We start from the raw sequence: 26461 nt of genomic DNA, 5'->3' as shown, positions 1-26461 counted from the left end.
CTTGCACAGTCCATGATTAAATAAACATGTTATGTGTACAGACCATCAGAGGCTTCAGAGGTGTTCTGGCCTGTAAGACTAAAGGCCCTATTCCACGGAACGATCATCGGCCGTATTCGGTCGATAATTGTCCCGTGGAATAGAAGGCAATGATCAGCCGACATCGTTCATGTCGGCTGATCGTTGCAGTCGTTTGTTTTTAAACATGCTGATAAACAAACGTCTGATACAGCAACGATCTGCTGCTGTCGCTCCTTGGAATGGGAGTGGTGGCAGCAGACGCTGCTGTATGCTATGGGCTGCCCGGATGATCTAGCAATCACCTGGGCAGCCCCACGTTCCCTGCAGCCGCGTGGACTCACACGTTCCCTGCAGCCGCGTGGAATAGCGGTGGCATTGAGCGGGGAACGAGGAGCAAACGAGGCCCATGGAATAGGACCTTAAGTTGTCACTTTTCTATGCCTTGCAGTGAGCCTGGCTTTCTTCTCGAGCAGTTGTTCGCACCATTGCTTCAGTTTCCTCCCTTCAAAACAGGATGTGGCGTGACGGACACACTCAGGAAGGGCCTGGGCTCAAAATAAAAAAAAAAAAAGAGGAAGAGAAAATTAGTTCAGGATGTCAATGGATTGTGTCAGGACATTGACTTTTTATTAAGTTTGACCCAGGAGATTTTAAGGGAACAGGTTGAGAAGGGCAAGTATTGTCTTCTCGGGGGACTCTAGACCCACAGGAATGGAGAACTGGGAAGCAGGAAGATGGAAAGTGGATACAAGATGGTTACAGCACAGAAGGGGAGTATACAAAGGCTTAGTAAAAGTGGCCCATAGGTAAACTCCGTCTTAAGGGACCCCCAGCCTGAAGATGTAGTTAATGTACATATTATACGTAAGGAAGATATTACAGCTCACCTCCTCTTTCTGAGTATTGTGCACAGGACGCTCTGGTAACCTCTCCCTGGACTTCCATCATGAATAAGAAGAAGGGGGTCGCTGTGGCTTTGCTTTTTCTATGTGTTGTAGGGGTAAGTACGATACATTATTACTATTATACTCCGTATCCAGAGAATACCTAAACCTTGTATTGTTTAAAGCTGCAGAATCTCTATATCCATCACTAGGGACCCCTACTAACTAAGCGGTTGAGTAGGATCACAAGTGTTTTAGGTATTGAATGTGTTGAGAAGCCTTAAAGTAATAAACTGTGAGGGTGTAATGTTTGTAAATCTGATATGTGCACCCTGGGAAGGACCCCCGCCCCCCTTCCTTCCTACCCTGTGAGATGAGATAGGGGTGGAGGAGGTCAGAGTTATATAAGAGGTGACGTGTTATCCCTTACAGAGGAGAGGGAATTGGAGACCACTGAACTATTGGGCTTGGCCAGTGCCGAAGAGGGTCCGCAGCCACTGAGTGTGGTAAAGTTTCCTAACCCCAAAAGGATATGTGAGGGGTTCTCAGTCTGGGGACACAGATACCACTAGCATGTATTTACAACATGTTACTCGTGTGACAGAATGGAGAAGCTTCCCCTTTTAAGCAAAAAAGACCTACATACTGTAAGTGTAACTCCACACCGGAAGGCCATCAAGAGTCCACTCCAAAGCAGAAGGGCAAGCATGGGGCAATCTGGGCCAAAGTTCATAATGAATATAAAGAGAAGGTGATAAGGTCGAATTACCCGTAAGGATGCCTTCACACATACCGGATCCGCAGCGGATTTCACGCTGCAAATTCGTAGCTAAATCCGCTGGGGGATCCAGTGCCTTTCATCCCTATGAGAGCACTATGAGAATTCGCAGCGTGAAATCCGCTGTGGATCCGGTACGTGTCAAGGCACCCTGAAAGGGTTATCCAGGATTAGAAAAGCTACTTTCTGGTGCATAAAAATTATATAAAAAATATTTTATATATTTTACATTTATTTCAAAAAGTTAGATAACAATATATATTTATCAAGATGCAACCCCCCTAGTGCCACCGGTGGCTGTACTGGAATCTGCACAAGCCCTAGTCTTGGCATAGTTACATATTGCTAAGGATACTGAGCCTCCCATGATGTCTATATACATGTTAGTATTAGAAAAGACATTAAACTAGGGGGAGCTGTCTGTGTCAATAGAGCTGCAGCCTCCCCTGATGTCTATATATTTCATGTTACCATTAGAATAGACATTACACTGAGGGGAGCTGTCTGTGTCACTAGTGCTGCAGCCTCCCCTAATGTCTATATATTACATGTTACCATTAGAATAGACATTACACTGAGGGGAGCTGTCTGTGTCACTAGTGCTGCAGCCTCCCCTGATGTCTATATAATACATGTTACCATTAGAATAGACATTACACTGGGGGGAGCTGTCTGTGTCACTAGTGCTGCAGCCTCCCCTGATGTCTATATAATACATGTTACCATTAGAATAGACATTACACTGGGGGAAGCTGTCTGTGTCACTAGTGCTGCAGCCTCCCCTGATGTCTATATAATACATGTTACCATTAGAATAGACATTACACTGGGGGAAGCTGTCTGTGTCACTAGTGCTGCAGCCTCCCATGGTATATATGTGAAATTGTAGTTATTTGGCAGGGAGCAGGCTGAGGTGGAGTGTGTGGCGGCTCCGGGGTGTCATGAGGTGAGAGACTATGTGGTTACATTAAGAGGTTAATCTGATATGCCATCTGTGCTGCCTGATGTACTTTATATTCAGATTATATTGTGTATTCGGTGACTCCCATGAGCTGTCTGTTATCCTGAATGTCATAGATGATGATGTGCAATATGGCTGCTACCTCTATATACTTCAATAAGATGGGGGGGGGGGGGGTATGACTGGATAATGCAGGAGATTCATCAGATCACGTGCAGAAGAGCAGTGTAGCAACCAATCAGATTTCAGCTTTCACTTTCTAGAGGCCTAGTTGGTTGCTATGGGCAACTGCTTCAATACCTAAGGTTTGATGACTCCCTCTGACACACGGAAGTGCAAACCCCCCCCCCCCCCAACAAACTTAAACTAAAAAGAAGACACAACACCTTTACCTTTTGAAAATTTTATGGCCGCGGAACTTCGTAAGGGTTTACAAACATTTATTATAATATGAATAAATAATTAAACAATTAAATAAAACCTCATAGTCCATTAAACAGAACCTATCCAGCCCAGAATAGACTGGGCGATTATACCCCACAAGCCTGAGACCAACGGTCCAGGCCCCCCCAAAAAAGCACCGCAGCACCAACCTCAACCATAGAATGCAAGTCCATATTAAAGATATCTGAGCCTATTTCCGATAAATGAACCAAGTCGGACCAATACAGCCCTGGCAAGAAACCTTCTAGTTCTGTGTGTCTGTAAGAGACACCTCCAATCGTTGGCAAAAAAAATTCTAAACTGTGATTGATGCGTTTGCGTATACGCTCACAGTACATAGTACCTTTAGGCTGCGTTCACACTACGTATATTTCAGTCAGTATTGCAACCAAAACCAGGAGTGGATTAAAAACACAGAAAGGATCTGTTCACACAATGGTGAAATTGAGTGGATGGCCGCCATATAACGGTAAATAACGGCCATTATTTCAATATAACAGCCGTTGTTTTAAAATAACAGCAAATATTTGCCATTAAATGGCGGCCATCCACTCAATTTCAACATTGTGTGAACAGAGCCTTTCTGTGTTTTTAATCCACTCCTGGTTTTGGTTGCAATACTGACTGAAATATACTGACTGAAATATACGTAGTGTGAACGCAGCCTTAAGCTGGGTTCACACTACGTATAATTCAGTCAGTATTGTGTTCCTCATATTGCAACCAAAACCAGGAGTGGATTAAAAACACAGAAAGGCTCTGTTCACATAATGTTGTAATTGAGTGGATGGCCGCCATTTAATGGCAAATATTTGCTGTTATTTTCAAACAACGGCTGTTGTTTACTATTATATGGCGGCCATCCACTCAATTTCAACATTGTGTGAACAGAGCCTTTCTGTGTTTTTAATCCACTCCTGGTTTTGGTTGCAATATGAGGACCACAATACTGACTGAAATATACGTAGTGTGAACCCAGCCTCAATCTGCAATTCCAGCCTTGGTACAATATTACAAAATATTAAACATGCCTGTGTAAAAAGAAGGTTTAGTAAGCATAGATCCCTTTTCTATCCAGACAGAAAGTTTCTTACCTAGAAGAGAAAGAGTTAAGGTACCACGAGGCCAGGGCGCACATACAACTTATACCTACTAGAATTCCATCTACCAATATGCTTAAAGGGGTTATCCAGCGCTACAAAAACATGGCCACTTTCCCCCTACTGTTGTCTCCAGTTTGGGTGGGGTTTTGAAACTTAGTTCCATTGAAGTAAATGGAGCTTAATTGCAAACCGCACCTGAAATGGAGACAACAGTAGGGGGAAAAGTGGCCATGTTTTTGAAGCGCTGAATAACCCCTTAAACCACATGTTCCTGTAGACCCAGCGCAGCCGCCTCAGTTCTAAAAGAGTGACTGCTAATTTTTAAACAGGCCAAACCTAACTGCCCCAAACACTTTTTAAGTACTGAATTAAACTGAAACATAGATAAGAAGGACCAATCCTCATGCAACAGAAATACACCCTCAATTGGTGGACGAATGACTAAGTAATCCTCTACAGCTTTCACAGGACAAACAGGTGAGTCAGCGTAACGATTAACACGAACCATAGACCCCTTACCTAATACATCTGTCTTAGAAAAACGAATTAAGATATGTAACTCGTCACCAAGTAATCTAACATCCGACAACATCAGACCGGAGACAGTAGTCTTGTTCCCAGCCACCAGCTCACTGATTCTTAATGCAGCAAAGAAAGCTAAACACAAAGCAACTTTAAACAAAACAACTTCAAATGGAGAAGTACATAGAAGCTGCAAGACGTTACAAACTTTCAGCAATAGCTCCACAGTAATTGGTCTGTGATCCCTCAGAGGAGTTTGTTTCCTGTAACCCTTCATAGCTTGAGAAACAGGAAAGTAACTCATTAGACTCTGACCGCCAAACAGTTTAAGAAAGAAAGACACACCAGCTAAATGCTTTGACAATGTAGCAACGGACCAATTCCTACCAGAAACATGCTCTAAATACGCTAAAGCTAGCCACACATCCCCTTCTAAATACTCAACATCCCTAGCCGTACAAAAACGCTTCCAGTCTATACTCCCAGAGTATAGGGCCCATGTTTTGCTAGATACGGAGTTACACAATAACTTAGGAACTATTCCCAGACGAGATCCCATAGGTTACTTGGGCAGGATACCCCTTCTTGATCCGCTTCGGGCGCCAGGGTTCTGAACGTTGTAAACTGTCAGCGAGATAGAGAATCAGCAATTACATTTTTTTAACCTTCTAGGTATACTGCTTTAAGCCAGATGTTAAAAGATAGACAACATAGCACTAAATGGGGTAACAATTTTACTACCTCAGGGGACTTGGAAGAGAGGCAATTTGCCGCAAAAATAACACCTTTATTATCTGACCTCAGCCGTATTCTCTTGTTCCTAAAATACTGACCCCATATCACTATGGCAACTACAGGAAAAAGTTCTAACAATACAATATTTTTTACTAAGTCATTTTTTATCCAGGACTCAGGCCAACACTCCGCAGACCATTTCCCCACCCAAAAAGCCCCATAACCCATTGAACTGGCTGCATCCGTATACAACAGTAATGACTCTGCATCAACAAAATCCTCCTGCCAGACTGACCTACCATTGAAGCGTGACAAGAACTCATGCCACATGCTTATATCTTCCTTTAACGGTTTAGACAACTGAATGTGCGCACAAGGTGACGCGGTGGACATATATAATCTCCTGGAGAATATGCGGCCCATTGGGATCACTTTAAGTGCAAAGTTTAACAATCCTAAAAGAGATTGCATTTCTTTCAACAATACTTTCTTTTTTACTTAAAAATTGCAATAACAACTTCCTTAATCTGGCTAACTTATCTACTGGGAGACGAAATTCCATGTTTACCGAATCTATAGTAACGCCCAAGAAATCCAAACACTGACAAGGGGGAACAGTTTTGTCTTCTGCAATGGGAATGCCAAAATTGCTAGTAACCAAACAAAATCTACTTAATAACTCTGAACAAACACTTAAACCCGCTCTACCAATAAACAAAAAATCGTCTAAATAATGTATAAAACCCCCTTCTGGCACCCCCACACTAACCACCCATTCAACAAATGTAGCAAAGCTTTCAAAATAAAAACATGAGAGGGTGAAACCCATAGGTAAACATTTGTCAAAAAAGAAATTACCATCAAAGAAAAAACCCAGTGAATTAAAACCCTCCGGATTGACGGGCAAAAGCCGAAAAGCTGATTTAACATCACTTTTTGCCAATAATGCACCAGAACCAAAACTTCTTAAAAGACTCAATGCATCCTCAAAGGAAGCATACTCTACTGATGCATTACTTTTGTCCGTCAATGCGTTTAAAGAATCCCCATCTGGAAAAGATAGATGATGTATTAACCTGAATTAATTTGGTTCCCTTTTGGGAACAATGCCTAAAGGGGACACCCTCGAAGTCAGGAAAAGGAAGGGCGAGAAACGGACCCGCCACCCTCCCTTCTCTCACCTCCTTAAAAAATTTTTTTCCTTCACAACATCCTTAAAATGCTGTACAGATTTTAAATGATCAAGAATAACGCAACCTGACCCGGTATAAGCCGATACATGAAAACCACATGCAAAGCCATTGTAAATTAGGTCAGCCTTCTGTTTGTCTGGGTAGGCTTCTAGCCAAGGGGACATGTTTTGGAGGTTCACTGGCGTCCACTCTTTTAACCACCGCCTCTCTGGTGGTGGGCTGCTGAGACACCTGAGCTGCCTTCTTCAAACAGCGAGACATGGGGTGTTGTCCACCACAGTGAGAGCATTCGTGGCGATACTTACTTACAGTACCCACAGGTTGCTTAGCCATAATTCCTCTTTGAGGTAACATTAAGTTCAGCCACAAACCAACATCCTTAGCACCAAAACGCATATTAGAGTGTACTGGTAATTTTTGACAAATCATTTCGTCATAGGAGAACCATCCCATACCACCGAAATGTCTGAACGCTTCCATAATGCTATCCAGGTGCTGGAATAAGGCTGAACATAACTCAGGGTGTCTTTCCCCAAGGACAGCAGAATAAATACAAAACCCTTAAATCCAATTAAAAATAGATCTGGGCACTTTCTTACGCTCATCCTCCTTGTCCTCTTTTTTTATCAACTTTAACCACAGGATCTTTAACCGAAGGGAGCAATGACAACACATCAACAAACTCTTTTTTCCATATTTTCTCCTTCACCCCATTCTCCAAACATGGAGGAAAGGAGCGCTCTGGAAACAAGGTGGTCATCACCGAAACACCCCAAACATTGGCCAGAGGAACCGCCGCCAGCACCGCTGGACCTTCTCCTGGCCGCCGCTCCTTCTTCTCCTGGATGCCGCTGTGGATCGCCGCCGCCGCTCCTCCGCTCCCCGGACCTCTTCAGTCTTCCTCAGCAGGTAGCTTCTTCATCCAGGGATCAGCGCCGACTGAGCTCCCAGCACTGTGTCTCTGCTTAAATTCAAAACGAGTTTCCCGCACTTTTTCTAACAGCCAATCACAGCTGATCACAGTTCCCAACTCTTTTCCCGCTCGACCGTTGGTCTAATCAGCTGGTAGTAACAGCTGTTCAGTAGATTCTTCTAGCACTGGACTGAACCACCTGTAAGGGGAGAAATAGGGGGGGGGGGGGGGGGGGGACAACAACACAAATAACGGGACAGACCAAGTCTGTCCATACTGTATATCCTAATACAAAAAAGGGGGGGGGGCTTCAATTCCGTGTGTCCCCTCAATAATATGGGGGGGCCCTTAGCAGAATCTGTGCCTCCCTGCTGGGATCAGCCTGAAGTCCACTCCTGGTAGTTGTAGAATTGATCTGCTTTGAATCTGCAGCTTCAAATCTGCGCCATCAAATCTGTACGTGTGAATGCACCCTAACAAACAGACTGCTTCCAGTGATGCAACGCATGCATTGTTACTTTTCTTTTCATTAGACAATGGATTTGGTATATGTTTTTATTGTTCAGTTTATTCCACGTTTTTAGTCCTTTTATTACTACATTTTCTAATGTATAATGTTCTTGGTTTTAGTTTGTTCTCAGGTTCCGACCTTTAGATTCTGGGAAGAATTATAAACCTCCGGCCCCTATGAAGCACAATCCTCCTATGACCTCCCCCGAAACCACAACTGTATCTCCCACCACCACTAACCCCAATTTCCAAAATCTATTAGCACTGATTGACTGGCCGGGACCCCCAACTCCTGTCAGTGACTATACCCTCTCCACCAGTCCTACACATTGTAATTACTATCTGCTGAATCCACAAGAAGTCTATAGAACCCGGGAGAACATAGGAGTGATCATCACCGCTCGGAACCACAATGGTCAACCAAAGCAATATGGGGGAGACTTCTTTCAGGCCAAACTACACTCACCGACACTGAAAGCCGGAGTGACCGGACATGTGACGGACTATAGAAATGGCAGCTACTTGGTCACGTTCCTTCTTCCATGGGCCGGAGAAGCCCAAGTCCAGATCAGGCTCATTCACTCCAGTGAAGCTGTTGATGTCCTGAAGAAGAAACGAGAAGATTCTCCAGGAAAGGTACAAGAAAAGCTCAAAAAAAGGATGATTAGACAATAAGTCTGGGCTCACACTTGATACAAGGCTATATGTCATTTATGATATGTGTCATCATTTCTGGGAATGGGATGCCAGCATATTCCAGATTTGCCAGAAAATATGCTAGAAAATAGCTACTGTAATACTGATACTATATACAAGAATATAACTACTATAATACTGCTCCTATATACAAGAATATAACTACTATAATACTGCTCCTATATACAAGAATATAACTACTATAATACTGCCCCTATATACAAGAATATAACTACTATAATACTGCTCCTATATACACGAATATAACTACTATAATACTGCTCCTATATACAAGAATATAACTACTATAATACTGCTACTATATACAAGAATATAACTAATATAATACTGCCCCTATATACAAGAATATAACTACTATAATACTGCTACTATATACAAGAATATAACTAATATAATACTGCTCCTATATATAGGAATATAACTACTATAATACTGCTCCTATATACAAGAATATAACTACTATAATATTCACAAGCCAAAAAGACAGAAATGGCTGCACATCGCACCCATGGCTGACACGAAAGCTTATTCAGCTACATTTAAAACCAACATCAGAAGTTAGTATATAATTTGGCCAAACCATATTGCCTCATGTACCACGTGCAGGTCTTCTGATACACGAGTCCCTAACCAAGAAAAATCACTGTGCGGGTCAGCGACCACAATCCCCGCAAAACGTGTGCAAGCAGAGAAGGGGGGCCACGGAATGGCCCTGCAACCCCATTGTCACAGGACCAGACCCTAAAGGGCCCCCCCGGACCCCGCCGGCACCGCCGGCGGAAAAAGTGGACGCCAAGCAACACAAGTGTGAACAAGCTCTTCCCTCTCTCTCCATTCCTCTGCAGGTAGAATGGGAGAATACTAGGAGATCCTCCCCTTATGTACACAGGTGCTTCCTGCTAATTGTGGCTAGCACTCGTGCTTTGTAAGAACCATGTGATCCAAATTAGCAGGAAGCACCTGTGTACATAAGGGGAGGATCTCCTAGTACTCTCCCATTCTACCTGCAGAGGAATGGAGAGAGGTAAGAGCTTGTTCACACTTGTGTTTCTTGGCGTCCACTTTTCCGCCGGTGGCGTCTGCGGGGTCCGGGGGGGCCCTTTAGGGTCTGGTCCTGTGACAATGGGGTTGCAGAGCCATTCCGTGGCCCCCCTTCTCTGCTTGCTCACGTTTTGCGGGGATTGTGGTCGCTGACCGACACAGTGATGTTTTTTGGTTAGGGACTCATGTGTATCAGAAGACCTGCACGTGGTACATGAGGCAATATGGTTTGGCCAAATTATATACTAACTTCTGATGTTGGTTTTAAATGAAGCTGAATAAGCTTTCGTGTCAGCCATGGGTGCGATGTGCAGCCATTTCTGTCTTTTTGGTTTGTGTCTATAACTACTATAATACTGCTCCTATATACAAGAATATAACTACTATAATACTGCTCCTATATACAAGAATATAACTACTATAATACTGTCCCTATATACAGGAATATAACTACTATAATACTGCTCCTATATACAAGAATATAACTACTATGATACACGACATGGAGAGAGAGGAGCGGCTGCACATCCCACATATGGCTGACACTCGTGCCGCTAGGCCTATTTTAAAAACCGTCAGGGTGTCGGTATATAATTTGATCAAACCATTATAGCCCCGTGTACCACGTGCAGGTCCCCGGGTTCACACGGGTCCCTACACTGACATACCTACTATAATGAAGCAGTAGAGTGCAGGACGTATAGTGGAAACACCGACCTGATGTGCTTGTACTTGTGGTGCTCCCAGACAAAAGACAAAAAGAAAATAGAGTTTTCAATACTATAATACTGCTCCTATATACAAGAATATAACTACTATAATACTGCTCCTATATACAAGAATATAACTGCTATAATACTGCTCCTATATACAAGAATATAACTACTATAATACTGCTCCTATATACAGGAATATAACTACTATAATACTGCTCCTATATACAGGAATATAACTACTATAATGCACAAGCCAAGTAGTGAAGCAGCAGAAAGATGACCCGTAGCACTCACCAGTCTTCAGGCAGTACGTATCTTTATTTCAGGGTGACATCAAACAGGTTGGTGTGGGGCAGGGGGAGACAGATCCAGCAGATGCTGTGCCCTCGGGCTACAGCCGTTTCGCGGGTAAACTTCCCGCTTTCTCAAGCCACTGAGGTTCAAACCCGGGAGTCAGTTAGTAACCTCTCACTCTGACGTCACCGGTGGGGGGTGTGATAGCACACAAACATAAACACAAACACACGTGGTGGAAAAGTGACACATTAAAAATGTAACAAGATGTGGAGGAAAGATGGGTTAGTTACATAAAGTACATAGTATTAGGGATCGAAGTGATCCTGAACATTGCTGGCCGCTTCTGAGTAGAATCGGTGTTCCAGTAGTTTTGCCAAAGCAAACTTTATGAATGAACTGTAGAGTAGTAGTGTAGTACCGTTCTTGGCCACACTGGTGCTGCACTCATACCAGCTTCAGCTAATGTGTCAGTTTTGTATCCAATTGGAGATGAGGCAATTAAATGTGGCAGAAACTTCAATGGGCAGACTTGGTTACAGGAAAGCCACCAGTTCATTGCGCTCATTTAGTCCCAGGCCTCCTAAGGCGTTTGTCCTAGAAATCCATTTTGCCTCTTTCCTTAGAAGCAATTTGTGGCGATCTGTGCCTGGGGACCAGGTGTTAACTCTTTCTATCCCAGCAAAGGACAGGGCATTCTGGTCACTGTTGTGCGCGCTTCTGATGTGGTCGATCAGCCGATAACATCCTTGTCCGGTCCTAATGGATCTAAGGTGTTCTTGGAATCTTTTGAAGAAGCTTCTTATTGTGGATCCTATATAGAACCTCCTACAGGGGCAGAAGATAGCATATACTATGTAGTCGCTACGACAGCAAATGGGTTGGCGTACTTCAGCCTGATAGGCTCCCAGTGTGACCCGGGGGCCTTGTTCCATGAAGTTGCAGTAGTTGCACCTGCCACATTTCTTGTTCCCTGCGGGGTTTAGTTGCTGTAACCAGTTCTTCTTCTGGTTGCCTGATTTAAAGTTACTTGATACCAGGACGTTTTTTAATGTTTTGCTTCTTCTGAATGAAATGAGAGGTTTTTTTGCAGCGATCTCTCCTATGGCGTTATCACTTTCCAGTATATGCCAATTGTTATATATCACTTGTCTTATAGTGTTAGCTGCTAGACTGTACTTGAAGGTGAAGATAAATCTTTGATCTTTTTCTTCCTTTTTCTTTTTTTTAAAAAGGTCCTTCCTGGGTATTTTTCTCACTTTTTCCAGGGCTGTATTTATTACGTGCAGTGGGTACTCCCTTTGGAGCAGGTCAGTTTTGAGTCTTGCTGCTTGTTCTTCAAAGTCCGAATCAGCTTCATTTATTTTTCTAAGCCTGATGAATTGGCCGTACGGGATCGCTGTTTTCACATGTGTCGGGTGATAACTGTTGAAGTGCAGGTAGCTATTTGTTGCTGTGGGTTTTTTAAAACCTTTTGTGGTGACTCCATCGCAGGTTTTTTCAACTTTTACATCCAGAAACTCTATTGAGGTTTCACTGAAATTGCTTGTAAAGTACATATTGAAAGTGTTATTTGCATTCAGGTATATTATGAATTGATCAAATTCTTCTTTAGTGCCTTCCCAGGCAATGAAGATGTCATCCACAAATCTGGTATATTTTTTAATCTTTAGTATACATGGGTTGGTGGCATTAAAGATAAACTTTTCCTCAAAAGCAGCAAGATAAAGATTTGCAAATGTGCATGCTACCGGCGTCCCCATTGCAGTCCCGGATCTCTGTGTGTACCATTTGTCATTAAAAGTGAAGCAGTTATTAGTGAGTATTAGCTCTAGAGCCTCACAGACAAAGCTTATGAACTCCTCACTTTTTTCGGCTGCTTGTAAGAAAGAGCCGATTACCTCGATCCCTTTTCCCTGTGGGATCTTGGTGTATAAGCTCTCGACGTCTATCGAAGCTAAATTCCAAGAATTTTCCCACGTGCCATCTTTAAGGATTTTCAGGAATTCGGTCGTATCCTTGCAATAGGATGGAGTTGAGTCCAGTATTGGTCTGAGCAACCAGTCGATGTACTTGGATAAGGATTCGGTGGGGCTGCCTATCCCCGAGACTATTGGTCTACCTGGGGGGGCTGTGAGAGACTTGTGAGTCTTGGGTAGGAAATACCATCTTGGTCTCTTTGGGTTTTCAGCCACTAATTTCTCTGCAGTCTTTTTACTGATCACATTCCTTTCCATGCTTTTTCTCAGAAATGTCTGGATTTTACTCTGGATTTTCACCGTGGGATCAGAGGGGAGGGGTTCGTAAATTTCTTTGTTCAGGAGTTGTCTTTCTGCTTCTTTTAAGTAGTAGCCCTGTGACATCACTACTATATTGCCGCCTTTGTCGGCCTTTTTTATGACTAGATCTGTGCGGGATTTTAACCATTTGAGGGCTTTTTGCTCTTTTTGGGTCAAGTTGGGGTCCGCTTGGGGGTAGATGAGTGCCTTCATGTCCCTCTGTACTGCATTGTGGAAAACATCAATATTGCTGCCTTTTTGTATTTGGGGGTTAAAGCTGGATTTATTTCCCCCTTTGAACTCTGACATGCTGGGTTCAGTGGTATTTATGGCAACTCTATCGGGTCGAAACAATCCCGTTACCCGAGACACCATAAGTGACACTTCCTACACTTAAAACACATTTGTGAACGCATTGCTTACCACTGAATGCGATAGTGCCGACATCTCTTTGTAGCTTGTGTGATTTAATTGACTGTACTTTTGTCTGAGCACATCGCGGTGGTTCAGTTCTGATTTATGTCTGCAAGTGATATGAAAGAAGAATTATTGGTTCAGGACGTGGCAGAGTTGGCTCTGGGTGCAGGGAGAGAAGGTGTGGAGGATTTCTTTGAGCAATGCGATCTCAAAGAAGATTTACAACTTATAAGTACCAAAAGCCTCGAGTTCAAAATCATCCAGCTGGCAGAGAAAGAAATCAGATTATTCTGGACTGTAAAATCACTAAAATCGTATAAAAATGCCAAAAGGGTCCCAAGAGGACTGAGAATATATAAAGAAGTATCACAGTTCCAAGAAGATCAGAGTTTCCTTGCAGAGTGGACTGAACTTCAACTCGAGAGCTCATTCAAATTCATGCTGCTGACACTTAAACGCAATGAAGAAGAGTATGAAAAAGTGACCACAGAGCTATGTAAGGCAAAGATTGAACTGAGGACAAGACAAACGGAACAACAAAACCAGCAATTCTGCAGGCGACTAGAGAGAAGACTAGTTCCCTTACAAACAGAAATTAAAGAAAGAAAAAAAGACAAATTTATACGTGACAGAAAAGATTACGAAGAAGGAAAGGTTTTTTCCTGGCAAGAAAAGAAAAAAACAAACAGGAGTTACAGGAAAAAGACACCAAAACAAACCCGCAAAACAAAAGATTATTGGACCACAGAAACGGAATCTAGCTCTTCAGATGAGCAAAGTAAAACTACAGGGAATCCAGGAAGGAGCACATCGGAAGCTGCAGGAACATCAAAAAACGCACCAAAAACCACACCAACCCCTTTAGAAGGAGAAGAACACGGAGAGGAAGGGGTAAAACAAAAAAGAACGACCAGAACAGCAGAGAAGAAGAGGAAGGTCACCTGGAAAGACCTCCACTAACAAAGAAAAACAATAAATACTCGGTCGTAAATTTATCTGGAGTGGATCTTGATAAGGACTGTTTAGACTTACTGGAAAAAGGACTTAACTATTGCATACCTGAAGAATTCAACAGTGCTGACTTCGAAATTGATCTCTATAAGGGCATCAGAAAAATTAATCTATGCAAATTTTTCAAGCAGAACAAGTATAATAACCAAAATAAAGAAAAACGGGAAGGTGAAATGCAGATAGTAGTGGGACCCCTAGGCTTCAGCGCAGCCTCAGACCTCTCAGCAGAGGAACGTGCCAGTATAATCACATTGGCTGAATTAAGTAATGACACTGCCATAAATACCACTGAACCCAGCATGTCAGAGTTCAAAGGGGGAAATAAATCCAGCTTTAACCCCCAAATACAAAAAGGCAGCAATATTGATGTTTTCCACAATGCAGTACAGAGGGACATGAAGGCACTCATCTACCCCCAAGCGGACCCCAACTTGACCCAAAAAGAGCAAAAAGCCCTCAAATGGTTAAAATCCCGCACAGATCTAGTCATAAAAAAGGCCGACAAAGGCGGCAATATAGTAGTGATGTCACAGGGCTACTACTTAAAAGAAGCAGAAAGACAACTCCTGAACAAAGAAATTTACGAACCCCTCCCCTCTGATCCCACGGTGAAAATCCAGAGTAAAATCCAGACATTTCTGAGAAAAAGCATGGAAAGGAATGTGATCAGTAAAAAGACTGCAGAGAAATTAGTGGCTGAAAACCCAAAGAGACCAAGATGGTATTTCCTACCCAAGACTCACAAGTCTCTCACAGCCCCCCCAGGTAGACCAATAGTCTCGGGGATAGGCAGCCCCACCGAATCCTTATCCAAGTACATCGACTGGTTGCTCAGACCAATACTGGACTCAACTCCATCCTATTGCAAGGATACGACCGAATTCCTGAAAATCCTTAAAGATGGCACGTGGGAAAATTCTTGGAATTTAGCTTCGATAGACGTCGAGAGCTTATACACCAAGATCCCACAGGGAAAAGGGATCGAGGTAATCGTCTCTTTCTTACAAGCAGCCGAAAAAAGTGAGGAGTTCATAAGCTTTGTCTGTGAGGCTCTAGAGCTAATACTCACTAATAACTGCTTCACTTTTAATGACAAATGGTACACACAGAGATCCGGGACTGCAATGGGGACGCCGGTAGCATGCACATTTGCAAATCTTTATCTTGCTGCTTTTGAGGAAAAGTTTATCTTTAATGCCACCAACCCATGTATACTAAAGATTAAAAAATATACCAGATTTGTGGATGACATCTTCATTGCCTGGGAAGGCACTAAAGAAGAATTTGATCAATTCATAATATACCTGAATGCAAATAAGACTTTCAATATGTACTTTACAAGCAATTTCAGTGAAACCTCAATAGAGTTTCTGGATGTAAAAGTTGAAAAAACCTGCGATGGAGTCACCACAAAAGGTTTTAAAAAACCCACAGCAACAAATAGCTACCTGCACTTCAACAGTTATCACCCGACACATGTGAAAACAGCGATCCCGTACGGCCAATTCATCAGGCTTAGAAAAATAAATGAAGCTGATTCGGACTTTGAAGAACAAGCAGCAAGACTCAAAACTGACCTGCTCCAAAGGGAGTACCCACTGCACGTAATAAATACAGCCCTGGAAAAAGTGAGAAAAATACCCAGGAAGGACCTTTTTAAAAAAAAGAAAAAGGAAGAAAAAGATCAAAGATTTATCTTCACCTTCAAGTACAGTCCAGCAGCTAACACTATAAGACAAGTGATATATAACAATTGGCATATACTGGAAAGTGATAACGCCATAGGAGAGATCGCTGCAAAAAAACCTCTCATTTCATTCAGAAGAAGCAAAACATTAAAAAACGTCCTGGTATCAAGTAACTTTAAATCAGGCAACCAGAAGAAGAACTGGTTACAGCAACTAAACCCCGCAGGGAACAAGAAATGTGGCAGGTGCAACTACTGCAACTTCATGGAACAAGGCCCCCGGGTCACACTGGGAGCCTATCAGGCTGAAGTACGCCAACCCATTTGCTGTCGTAGCGACTACATAGTATATGCTATCTTCTGCCCCTGTAGGAGGTTCTATATAGGATCCACAATAAGAAGCTTCTTCAAAAGATTCCAAGAACACCTTAGATCCATTAGGACCGGACAAGGATGTTATCGGCTGATCGACCACATCAGAAGCGCGCACAACAGTGACCAGAATGCCCTGTCCTTTGCTGGGATAGAAAGAGTTAACACCTGGTCCCCAGGCACAGATCGCCACAAATTGCTTCTAAGGAAAGAGGCAAAATGGATTTCTAGGACAAACGCCTTAGGAGGCCTGGGACTAAATGAGCGCAATGAACTGGTGGCTTTCCTGTAACCAAGTCTGCCCATTGAAGTTTCTGCCACATTTAATTGCCTCATCTCCAATTGGATACAAAACTGACACATTAGCTGAAGCTGGTATGAGTGCAGCACCAGTGTGGCCAAGAACGGTACTACACTACTACTCTACAGTTCATTCATAAAGTTTGCTTTGGCAAAACTACTGGAACACCGATTCTACTCAGAAGCGGCCAGCAATGTTCAGGATCACTTCGATCCCTAATACTATGTACTTTATGTAACTAACCCATCTTTCCTCCACATCTTGTTACATTTTTAATGTGTCACTTTTCCACCACGTGTGTTTGTGTTTATGTTTGTGTGCTGTCACACCCCCCACCGGTGACGTCAGAGTGAGAGGTTACTAACTGACTCCCGGGTTTGAACCTCAGTGGCTTGAGAAAGCGGGAAGTTTACCCGCGAAACGGCTGTAGCCCGAGGGCACAGCATCTGCTGGATCTGTCTCCCCCTGCCCCACACCAACCTGTTTGATGTCACCCTGAAATAAAGATACGTACTGCCTGAAGACTGGTGAGTGCTACGGGTCATCTTTCTGCTGCTTCACTACTTGGCTTGTGCATTATATTGGATTAACTTACCTCTGCATACCTGTCTGAGCACCACATAAAGGCAACTCTATCGGGTCTAAACAATCCCGTTACCCGAGACACCATAAGTGACACTTCCTACACTTAAAACACATTTGTGAACGCATTGCTTACCACTGAATGCGATAGTGCCGACATCTCTTTGTAGCTTGTGTGATATAACTACTATAATACTGCTCCTATATACAGGGATATAACTACTATAATACTGCTCCTATATACAAGAATATAACAACTATAATATTCCTTCTATGTACAATTATATCCTATGCTTCCCCTTTGCAGGTGTATTTTAGTGGGTATTTCCAGTTTAATGGCAGCAGTGCGGTGACGGAGTGTAACCTGGAGGTGTCAGGACAGGACGTGTGCACATATAAGAACCCTGTAAGTGGAGACATCTGGCAGTGCGTGCGACCACAGAAGATGCCGTGTAACTCCCTGGTCTATCACTCCATGGGTGGATACCGCAAGGTGACAAACCATCTTGAGGACTCTCTGCTGGATGGGTGAGTGCAGTGAGTGGGTGATGTTTGGACACACCTTTTCATTCTGTGTTTTTTCTTTTATTCTTTTTTATATTGTATATTCATATCAAAGAGTAGACAACTATAAAGGAACTCATAAAATTAAAGCGAATGTGCCTGCGGTACATTGCTTTTCTGTGTTTACCATGAATAGACCGGCGTTGGCACAGGGAAGACAGTGCCGCGGTCATTTTTAAAACCGTGGCCCAGATCTTGTGCACAGCGTTGGTTTATTATAAAGCACCGGCCTGGCCTTAAAGTGACACTGGTGCAAACTGGCCACAGCAACCAATCACAGCTCCTCTTTCCTTTCACCAGAGATGGAAGCTGAGCTGTGATTGGTTCCTGTGGGCAGTTTGCACCAGTCTCAATTTTACACCCTTTGATAAATCTCCCCCTCTGACTTCTCTACACAGGTGTAAAGGGTAAATTTAGCAGTTTTCATACCCTATATTATATCATACGTCATGGTGCTTGTTCCATAAAAACGTAATCTTTTATCATCTGCGCACTGTGCTCCCTGGACAAGGCTTCACGGTAGAAGCGCCACTTAGCCCCGCCCATGTCACCACCATAGGCTTCGCCCCCCTGATGTCATCGATGCATAGGCCTAGACCTTAAGGGGGCGGGGCCTATGCATCAATTACATCATGGGGCACGGCCCACGGGGCGATGTGGGCGGGGCTAAGTGGTGCTTTGGTCGAGAAGCCCTGCCCAGGTAGCACAATCCGCAGATGATAAAAGATCACTTTTTACTGGAACAAGCATAATGACGTATGATATAAAATAAGGTATGAAAACTGCAAAACTTACCCATTACACCTGTGTAGAGAAGTCAGAATGCAAAAAGGGGGTGACTAAGTATGGTGGCCTGCCCTGCCGGTGTGCAGTGATGGACAGTCATAGGTTAGATGGAACAGCGTGACTCCACTGGTGTGAACTAGCATAGCATAGATCAGTGTTATCAGCGATCTATGCATAGAGCCTGCCTGAGATAAAACTCTTTGCATAGAAAACCAATCCGACAGGACCGAGGTAAGTGATCACTCAGTGACAGGACCTTGTATTGTTAGTGAGTACCTTAACCGCCGTGAACGCTATAGATTACAGCGTTTAAGGAGTTAAGGATAGGCAGCTGCAGGATCGCAGCTGCCTGTCATTATGCTTGGATCCCCGGACACTGATGTGTGCAGGACCGCTCTCAGCGGTCCCGCACACATCTACAGCCCCTCACTGTCAGGAACGTACATATACATTCCTACTGCACAGGATATGTGCAGCAGGAACGTATATCTATGTATTGCTGACATGAAAGGGTTAAGTTAGGGTACTGATGGCCATGGAATCGGGGACTATTCAAACACAGTGATTCAGCTGGGGCTGAATCCATGTAGAGAGACATCCGCCTACACTAACACGTAGGACGCTGAATGTCACATGATCAGGGAGTTCTGGTCCACCTATTGGAAGAGCTATTTGTCCGGGAGAACCTTGCACTTAGCTAAACTATTGACTAGTTTGGTACCTTAGTTACTTGTAGAACCCTTCAGAGGTAGCAGAGGTAGAGAAGACAGTCCTTCAGTGTGAATAGGTTAGTCCCGTCCTTTACCGCAGTCCCTACATGCGGTGCTCTAGCTGGACATAGCTAGGATCCAGCAGTCAGAAGAATTAACAGAAGTCCTGCACAAGACTACTGGCAGCAGGCCAGGGCCTGGAAGAACACGGTCAGCAGGCTCTGTGAAGGTATGCCCTCTCATACACTAACAATACTACTAAACCCACTACTCCCACCCCACTATATATATATATATATATATATATATATATATATATATATATATAGCAAACAGGAGGGGATCTGATAAGCTTAGTAATAACCGATTGGTTGGTAGAAATCAGAAGTGAGTGGCAGTAAATACACATTCAATAATAGAAACATCAGTTAACCCTTATACACTTCTGACTATCAGCCATTCAATAGAACAGTGACATCTGGTGGTGGAAGATGCATACTACAGACTTCAGTCTCAGAGTTTACAAAAACATATGGTACCGACTTATACTTGTTAGAAAAGACAGTGGGCCTGCTCTGGGACACTGCAGTAACAGTAAACGTACATAGGTCACATGCAGTGTAATTCTATCCGCTACCTCAAAACCAGGTTTAGGCTGTGTTCCCACATTCCCAGTTTCTATACTGAAATTGTCTGTCTGAAATGTGATCAGCATTACCAGGCATGTCCTATTGTGTATGGTAAAGACTGTTAGTAAATCATGTTCTGCTGCTCATAAAGCATTATCTATGCAGAGCAGTTCTTAACGTAAATGTGGAAACATGGGCCAAAAGGCTAATTGTATTTATCCTATAGCTCATTCTATTCTACCTCTTATTATCCTCTTTCAGCTCTGTAACCAATAAGATTGTACCTGGCTCACTACCTCCAATCACTGTCATGTCTGACTATTGCTCAATAGGTAAGATGCAGTATTACAGGGTATACGCTATGCAACTGTACTGCTCTGACAGAACAATTTTCGTATCTCAACTTCCCTGAAGGAATTCATTTTATTACCAACACCAACTGCTATAATACTGCTCTGATGTACAAACATATAACTACAGTAATACTGCTCCTAAATACAATATAACTACTATAATACTGTTCCTATTTACAAGAATATAACTACTATAATACTGCTCCTATGTACAGGGATATAACTACCATAATACTGCTCCTATACACAGGAATATAACTACTATAATACTGCCCCTATATACAAGAATATAACTACTATAATACTGCTCCTATATACAAGAATATAACTACCATAATACTGCTCCTATATACAAGAATATAACTACTATAATACTGCTCCTATATACAAGAATATAACTACTATAATACTGCTCTTATATACAAGAATATAACTACTATAATACTGCCCCCATATACAGGAATATAACTACTATAATACTGCTCCTATATACAGGAATATAACTACTATAATACTGCCCCCTATATACAGGAATATAGCTACTATAATACTGCCTCCTATATACAGGAATATAACTACTTTAATACTGCCCCCTATATACAGGGATATAACTACTATAATACTGCTCCTATATACAAGAATATAACTACTATAATACTGCCCCCTATATACAGGAATATAACTACTATAATACTGCTCCTATATACAGGAATATAACTGCTGTATTACTGCCTCCTATATACAAGAATATAACTAATATAATACTGCTCCTATATGCAAGAATATAACTGCTGTAATACTGCTTCTATATACAGGAATATAACTACTATAATACTGCCTCCTATATACAGGAATATAACTACTATAATACTGCCCCCTATATACAGGGATATAACTACTATAATACTGCTCCTATATACAGGAATATAACTGCTATAATTCTGCTCCTATATACAGGAATATAACTACTATAATACTGCCTCCTATATACAAGAATATAACTACTATAATACTGCTACTATATGCAAGAATATAGCTACTATAATACTGCCCCCTATATACAGGAATATAACTGCTATAATTCTGCTCCTATATACAGGAATATAACTACTATAATACTGCCTCCTATATACAAGAATATAACTACTATAATCTCTAAAGCAGAATGCGGTCGGCACCACTGACGCTGTGATAGCAGGAGGATATGCAGTGACACAGAAATTCCAACGGGGTGCTCCGTACAACAGAAGAATGTGTAATGTAAACAGTGAAGACAGAGGTCCGGGCACTCACCGATCTTCAGGAATCTTTATTCAGGCACAGTATACATCAGGGAAGGGAGGACGGGTGAAAGTGCGGGCGTACGCTACCCCAGGACAGCTGTTTCCCAACAGCTGTCCTGGGGTAGCGTACGCCCGCACTTTCACCCGTCCTCCCTTCCCTGATGTATACTGTGCCTGAATAAAGATTCCTGAAGATCGGTGAGTGCCCGGACCTCTGTCTTCACTGTTTACATAACTACTATAATACTGCTTGCATAGAGATTCAAATATAAATACTATATCAGTCTCTTCTGTAGACAACAATATATATTCAGTAAGGTAGAGATGATTTACCTATATCCTGTTGCATATTGTATTTATATAGATAGATGTGAAATTTTAAAAGCTCACTTTCTCCCCATCTCATCCCTTATCTCTCCTTTGTCTTGTAGGCCTCACCTCTAACCTCTCGGTCTGCAGACCTGGCCAGGAGCCTCGGCGGCCCTCTGGGTTCTATTATAATGATAGCTGGACATCACTCACATGCTTAGGACGCCATTTCCCTCGACCTGTGGACGCTCTCACCTGCCTGAAAGGGAAAGACATCCACATGTTTGGAGACTCAACTCTCCGCCAGTGGTTTGAATATCTGGAGAGATTTATTCCCAGTAAGAAATTCAAAGGATTTTATAAATCGAAATGTTGTCTTAACAAACTGCAGGTTGGGAGGGGGTGTGGGAAAATACTTACCTTTCTCACTTTTCCTCTAAGCATTCACTTTCTTCTTTTGAAGGTCTCAAGAGGATAGACCTGCACGTTACCTACCAGTCAGGACCTCTCATAGCCGTAGATGCTGATGCTGGTCTGATCATGCGATGGCGCGCCCATGGACCACCTTTAAGGACTACCAAGACCATGATGGCTGACCTCCACTATGAAGCAGCTGATTTGGCTGGGATTGGTGGAGGACCTCACACTGTCATAGTGCTGACTCTATGGGCTCATTTTACCACCTACCCTGTGAGGGTTTACATAGAACGACTGGAGAGAGTCCGTCAGTCAATATCATCTCTGCTGTTTCGAAGCCCTCAGACGACGGTGATCATCAAATCGGCCAACACAGGTTATAAGACAATATACGGCAGTGACTGGTTGTCCCTTCAGCTGGACACATTACTGAGGGCAGCCTTCAAGGGAACCAGGGTCGTAATCCTGGATGTCTGGGACATGACGTCCTGCCACTATCTTCCAGATGACATCCACCCAGGACCTCCAATCATCAAGAACGAGGTGGACCTGATGTTGTCTTATATTTGTCCTTAATGATGGGACACTACACTGTTGTAGTCCTTCCTATGTTTTAATAGGAACAATTAAAAATGTTAAATTTAACATTTTAATGGGTATAAAGCATTTCTATGGATATAGTAATGACCATGATATTCTTTTCCTGTCTTTATGTGTTTATTATGGTGCATTAAAAGGGTTGTTCACCAATTTTTTTTTTCTTCCAAATCAACTGGTGCCATAAAGTGCCAGAGATTTGTAATTCACTTCTATTAAAAAATCTTAAGTCTTCCAGTACTTATTAGCTGCTGTTTGTCCTGCAGGAAGTGGTGTTTTCTTTCCTGTCTGACACAGTGCTCTCTGTTGCCTCCTCTGTTCATGTCAGGAACTGTCCAGAGCAGCAGCAAATCCCCATAGAAAACCTCTCCTGCTCTCCAGACTGGAAATAATACAACTTCCTGCTGGGCATACAGCAGCTGATAAGTACTGGAAGGCTTGAGATTTTTTAATAGAAGTTAATTACAAATCTCTGGCACTTTATGGCAGCAGTTGATTTGAAAGAAAAAAAATTTTGGTGTACAACCCCTTTAATAGAAAAAGATACAGCAAAAAGATCCCTGTTCTCAGGGAGACCAGCCAAAGAAGACACTGTCGGCTAAATGCAGCGCTCAATACAGTGAAATCCTAGGTGTATTGCCCCCTGGGAAACATCAGTATGCACATAGAAAAAGAAGAATATCACAGCTCTTACATATGAAGAATACAGGAGATTGAGGTCACATGCAGTACACAACCAGGACTTGCCAGAGAATCCCTTAATATTCCTGTAGCCTTGTGGAAAACTCCTTTTTTTTTTACTTTAAATCAATTTAAATAAGAAGTCTGGCCTCAGCCAGTTTTTCATAGGTGGCAGGGGCAGGGGAGAGAGTAACAATGAAGCATTGCTTACCTCTCCCTGTGCCCATGACGCGCCATCTGATGTCCCACCAGAAGGCACTTTCCGAGTTGTGATGACGTCATAACTCGGGGGAAAATGCTAGTCCTGGCTGATGGACATGCTAAAGAGGCACAGGGAGAGGTGAGTTAATACCCTTTGTTATTTCCCCCTTTAAATAAAACACCCTGGAGGCTGGACTCCTTTTAAAGAAATCTTTATAAGAAGGAGTTGTCCTACAAATCACTACATGAAACTAAAGAAGTAAGCAAATTACACCTCCACCTCCAAGCTGATGCTCCACCTCCACCCATAATTGGTAAAAAGAAGGGGGGATAGTCTTCGAGGGTGGAGGAGTCATAGGGTTGGTGCTGTTCTTTGGGCCTACTGCTGTAGTGGGTGGGGAGAGAGAGTATAGAAAAAAGTTAGCAAACTGACGAATGCTGCCGTGGTATAGATGGATGACACAAAGTTATCAGAAGGAGGTGTGGTATTCCACCACGGGTGTTTCTGTTTGGAACACCCCTGGCAAAAGCCTGGTACCTCAAAACTAAAGTGGTTATGAAGTATTGTATAAGTTTGGCCACTAGATGTCAGTATTATGTGTATTGATGTATATATGTTGCACAGCTGTAGTCATGTAAGGGTTACTGTATTGTATCGTGTGATTCTGTACACCAATGAGAGAGACTCTTTCCTTCTACCTATCTCTATCTTACTATCTCTCACGCTCTCTTCTCCACCACTCACAGGAGCTGTTACATACACCCTGTAGGAAGGAGTCATTTGGGGAGAGGAAGTGTAGATCCAGACTTAGTTCAGTCTTTCTTTCTTTGTTTCTCAGTGGAGCAAGACACACAGACCAGGCATACCTGCTGAGGTTAGCCAGGTTCCCTGTCTGGGACAGATCAGCTGAAGTGTACAGAACACAGAGACTTTCTTTCTTGAAGCAACCTTTCCACTAAAGATGCAGTGCCAAACACCTAAAGAGAGGACAAGTCAAGGATCACCCCAACCCACGCTGTGAACATCTCTAAAAGTGCAGGACAGTATCCTAAAGCAGAGGAACTGATCCGGATAGAGCAAAGCAGCCAAGAGCCTACGTACTCTATCTCGCAGCGCAGGTGACACCGGAAAATTTCGGACACTTAGCTCATCTCAGGTACCTAAGACTGGGGCTTGTGTCACCTTGATAGGACGGGTACCCCGACACTGCAGGACAAAAGGTGGTATAACAGCAAAGGTCAAAACATGGGCACAAGTATTCTTCTTCTGTCAAGTATTCTTCTCAAGTATTCTTCTTCTTCTAAAGTTCCGGCAGAGCACAGTACTACATTGGGTTGAGACTCTAATGACAAACTCCTCTCCACTACTCTGAACTCTCTACTCTTCTCAGCACGCAACCAAGTCAGCACAGCAATTTCGCTCTCTACTTCAGTATCTCTCCGCACAGATCTAGTGAACGCAAGTCTGTATCTTAACAGTCATGACGTGCTAGTATAGAAAAATGTATTTATTTTACCGACTCAGTGATCATTGCACCAGCACCTACACACAAGCTACACCGTCCTTGGGTCATTTCCCCTTTCTGTGGGTGGTGGTACCAACAGTCCGGGTGGGTCACCTCTCCACTCCAGACCACTGTTATAAGCTCCCAAAGGACCCATCACAACCCGGCAGTTCACCAACCATTGGGGATCAATATAGTCAGCCACAAAAAACTAAAAGCCACTATACCATCACACCTGTGAGCTGAGTTAGGACTGGTGTCACGACAACCTCCTAACCGGCTGAGCTATATTCAACCGACCATCCACCATACGAGTGGCGCCACACAGTACCACCTATTAAGTGACCAGTCGCAGCTGCAGGGCAGCCACCACAAAGGCATCCTAAGGCAACACAATGCAAACCTCTAACTAAAGAAGCCAAATAAAAAAGGACAGGGCTTCACTTTCTACCTCCAACTGTTTCCCGAGACTCAAACCACAGATGTGGGACGTTGGGCTGGGGTGGTTGCCGGATCAGGAGCTGTAGATGTTGAGGTTTCTTTAGTAGGTGCTGTTGTCTCCTTAGATAGTGCGGCCTTCCTCCTGCCTGGCTTCTGGTTCCTCTTACACTTCCTCTGCGAATCTGACACATGTGAAAGGACAAAAGTTTCCTTTGCCTCTGCTGTTTCTCATCATATACTTGAGCTCTATAAAAAAAAAAAAAAAAAAATTACAAGAAGTGTACAATACACCAGTGAAACAAAAACCTATGCATGGGCGAGCACCATCTTATCATAGAACGGCACATGTGGCTACTAAAAGTCAGGACCTACTTTGTTCTGTAAGGACTTTCACCTCTTACATTAATTTTACTCTAAAATGAGAACTAATACGTCAAAACTGTTTTTCTTTTAGCGCTGGTGGGGCCAGTTTAGGGGGTTCCAGTTAGTTCTGTAGTTTAGTCT

At 43.0% G+C, this 26461-nt stretch overlaps 1 protein-coding gene across 1 annotated transcript; it reads left to right on the top strand.

Annotated features, from left to right (window-relative positions):
- Positions 1-538: 538 nt before the first annotated feature.
- On the top strand, positions 539-23282 carry LOC138769895 (NXPE family member 3-like). Its single transcript, XM_069948634.1, has 6 exons — positions 539-1021; positions 8185-8700; positions 17789-18009; positions 20432-20502; positions 22238-22453; positions 22579-23282. Exons 1-6 carry the CDS (start codon positions 968-970, stop codon positions 23106-23108), a joined length of 1608 nt encoding a protein of 535 aa, XP_069804735.1. The 5' UTR covers positions 539-967; the 3' UTR covers positions 23109-23282.
- The last annotated feature ends 3179 nt before the right edge of the window (positions 23283-26461 follow it).

This window comes from Dendropsophus ebraccatus, chromosome 1 (genome assembly GCF_027789765.1).
Source record: "Dendropsophus ebraccatus isolate aDenEbr1 chromosome 1, aDenEbr1.pat, whole genome shotgun sequence".
Taxonomy (NCBI): Eukaryota; Metazoa; Chordata; class Amphibia; order Anura; family Hylidae; genus Dendropsophus; species Dendropsophus ebraccatus.
The sequence above is the reverse complement of the archived record's forward strand: the minus strand, read 5'-3'. Positions and strand labels throughout refer to the sequence as shown.

Coding starts and splice junctions, on each gene's coding strand:
- LOC138769895 (XM_069948634.1), top strand. CDS start 968: ATGAATAAGAAGAAGGGGGTCGCTGTGGCTTTGCTTTTTCTATGTGTT. Junction 18,010..20,431: donor GAGGACTCTCTGCTGGATGG/GTGAGTGCAGTG, acceptor ATCCTCTTTCAG/CTCTGTAACCAATAAGATTG. Junction 22,454..22,578: donor TCTGGAGAGATTTATTCCCA/GTAAGAAATTCA, acceptor CTTCTTTTGAAG/GTCTCAAGAGGATAGACCTG.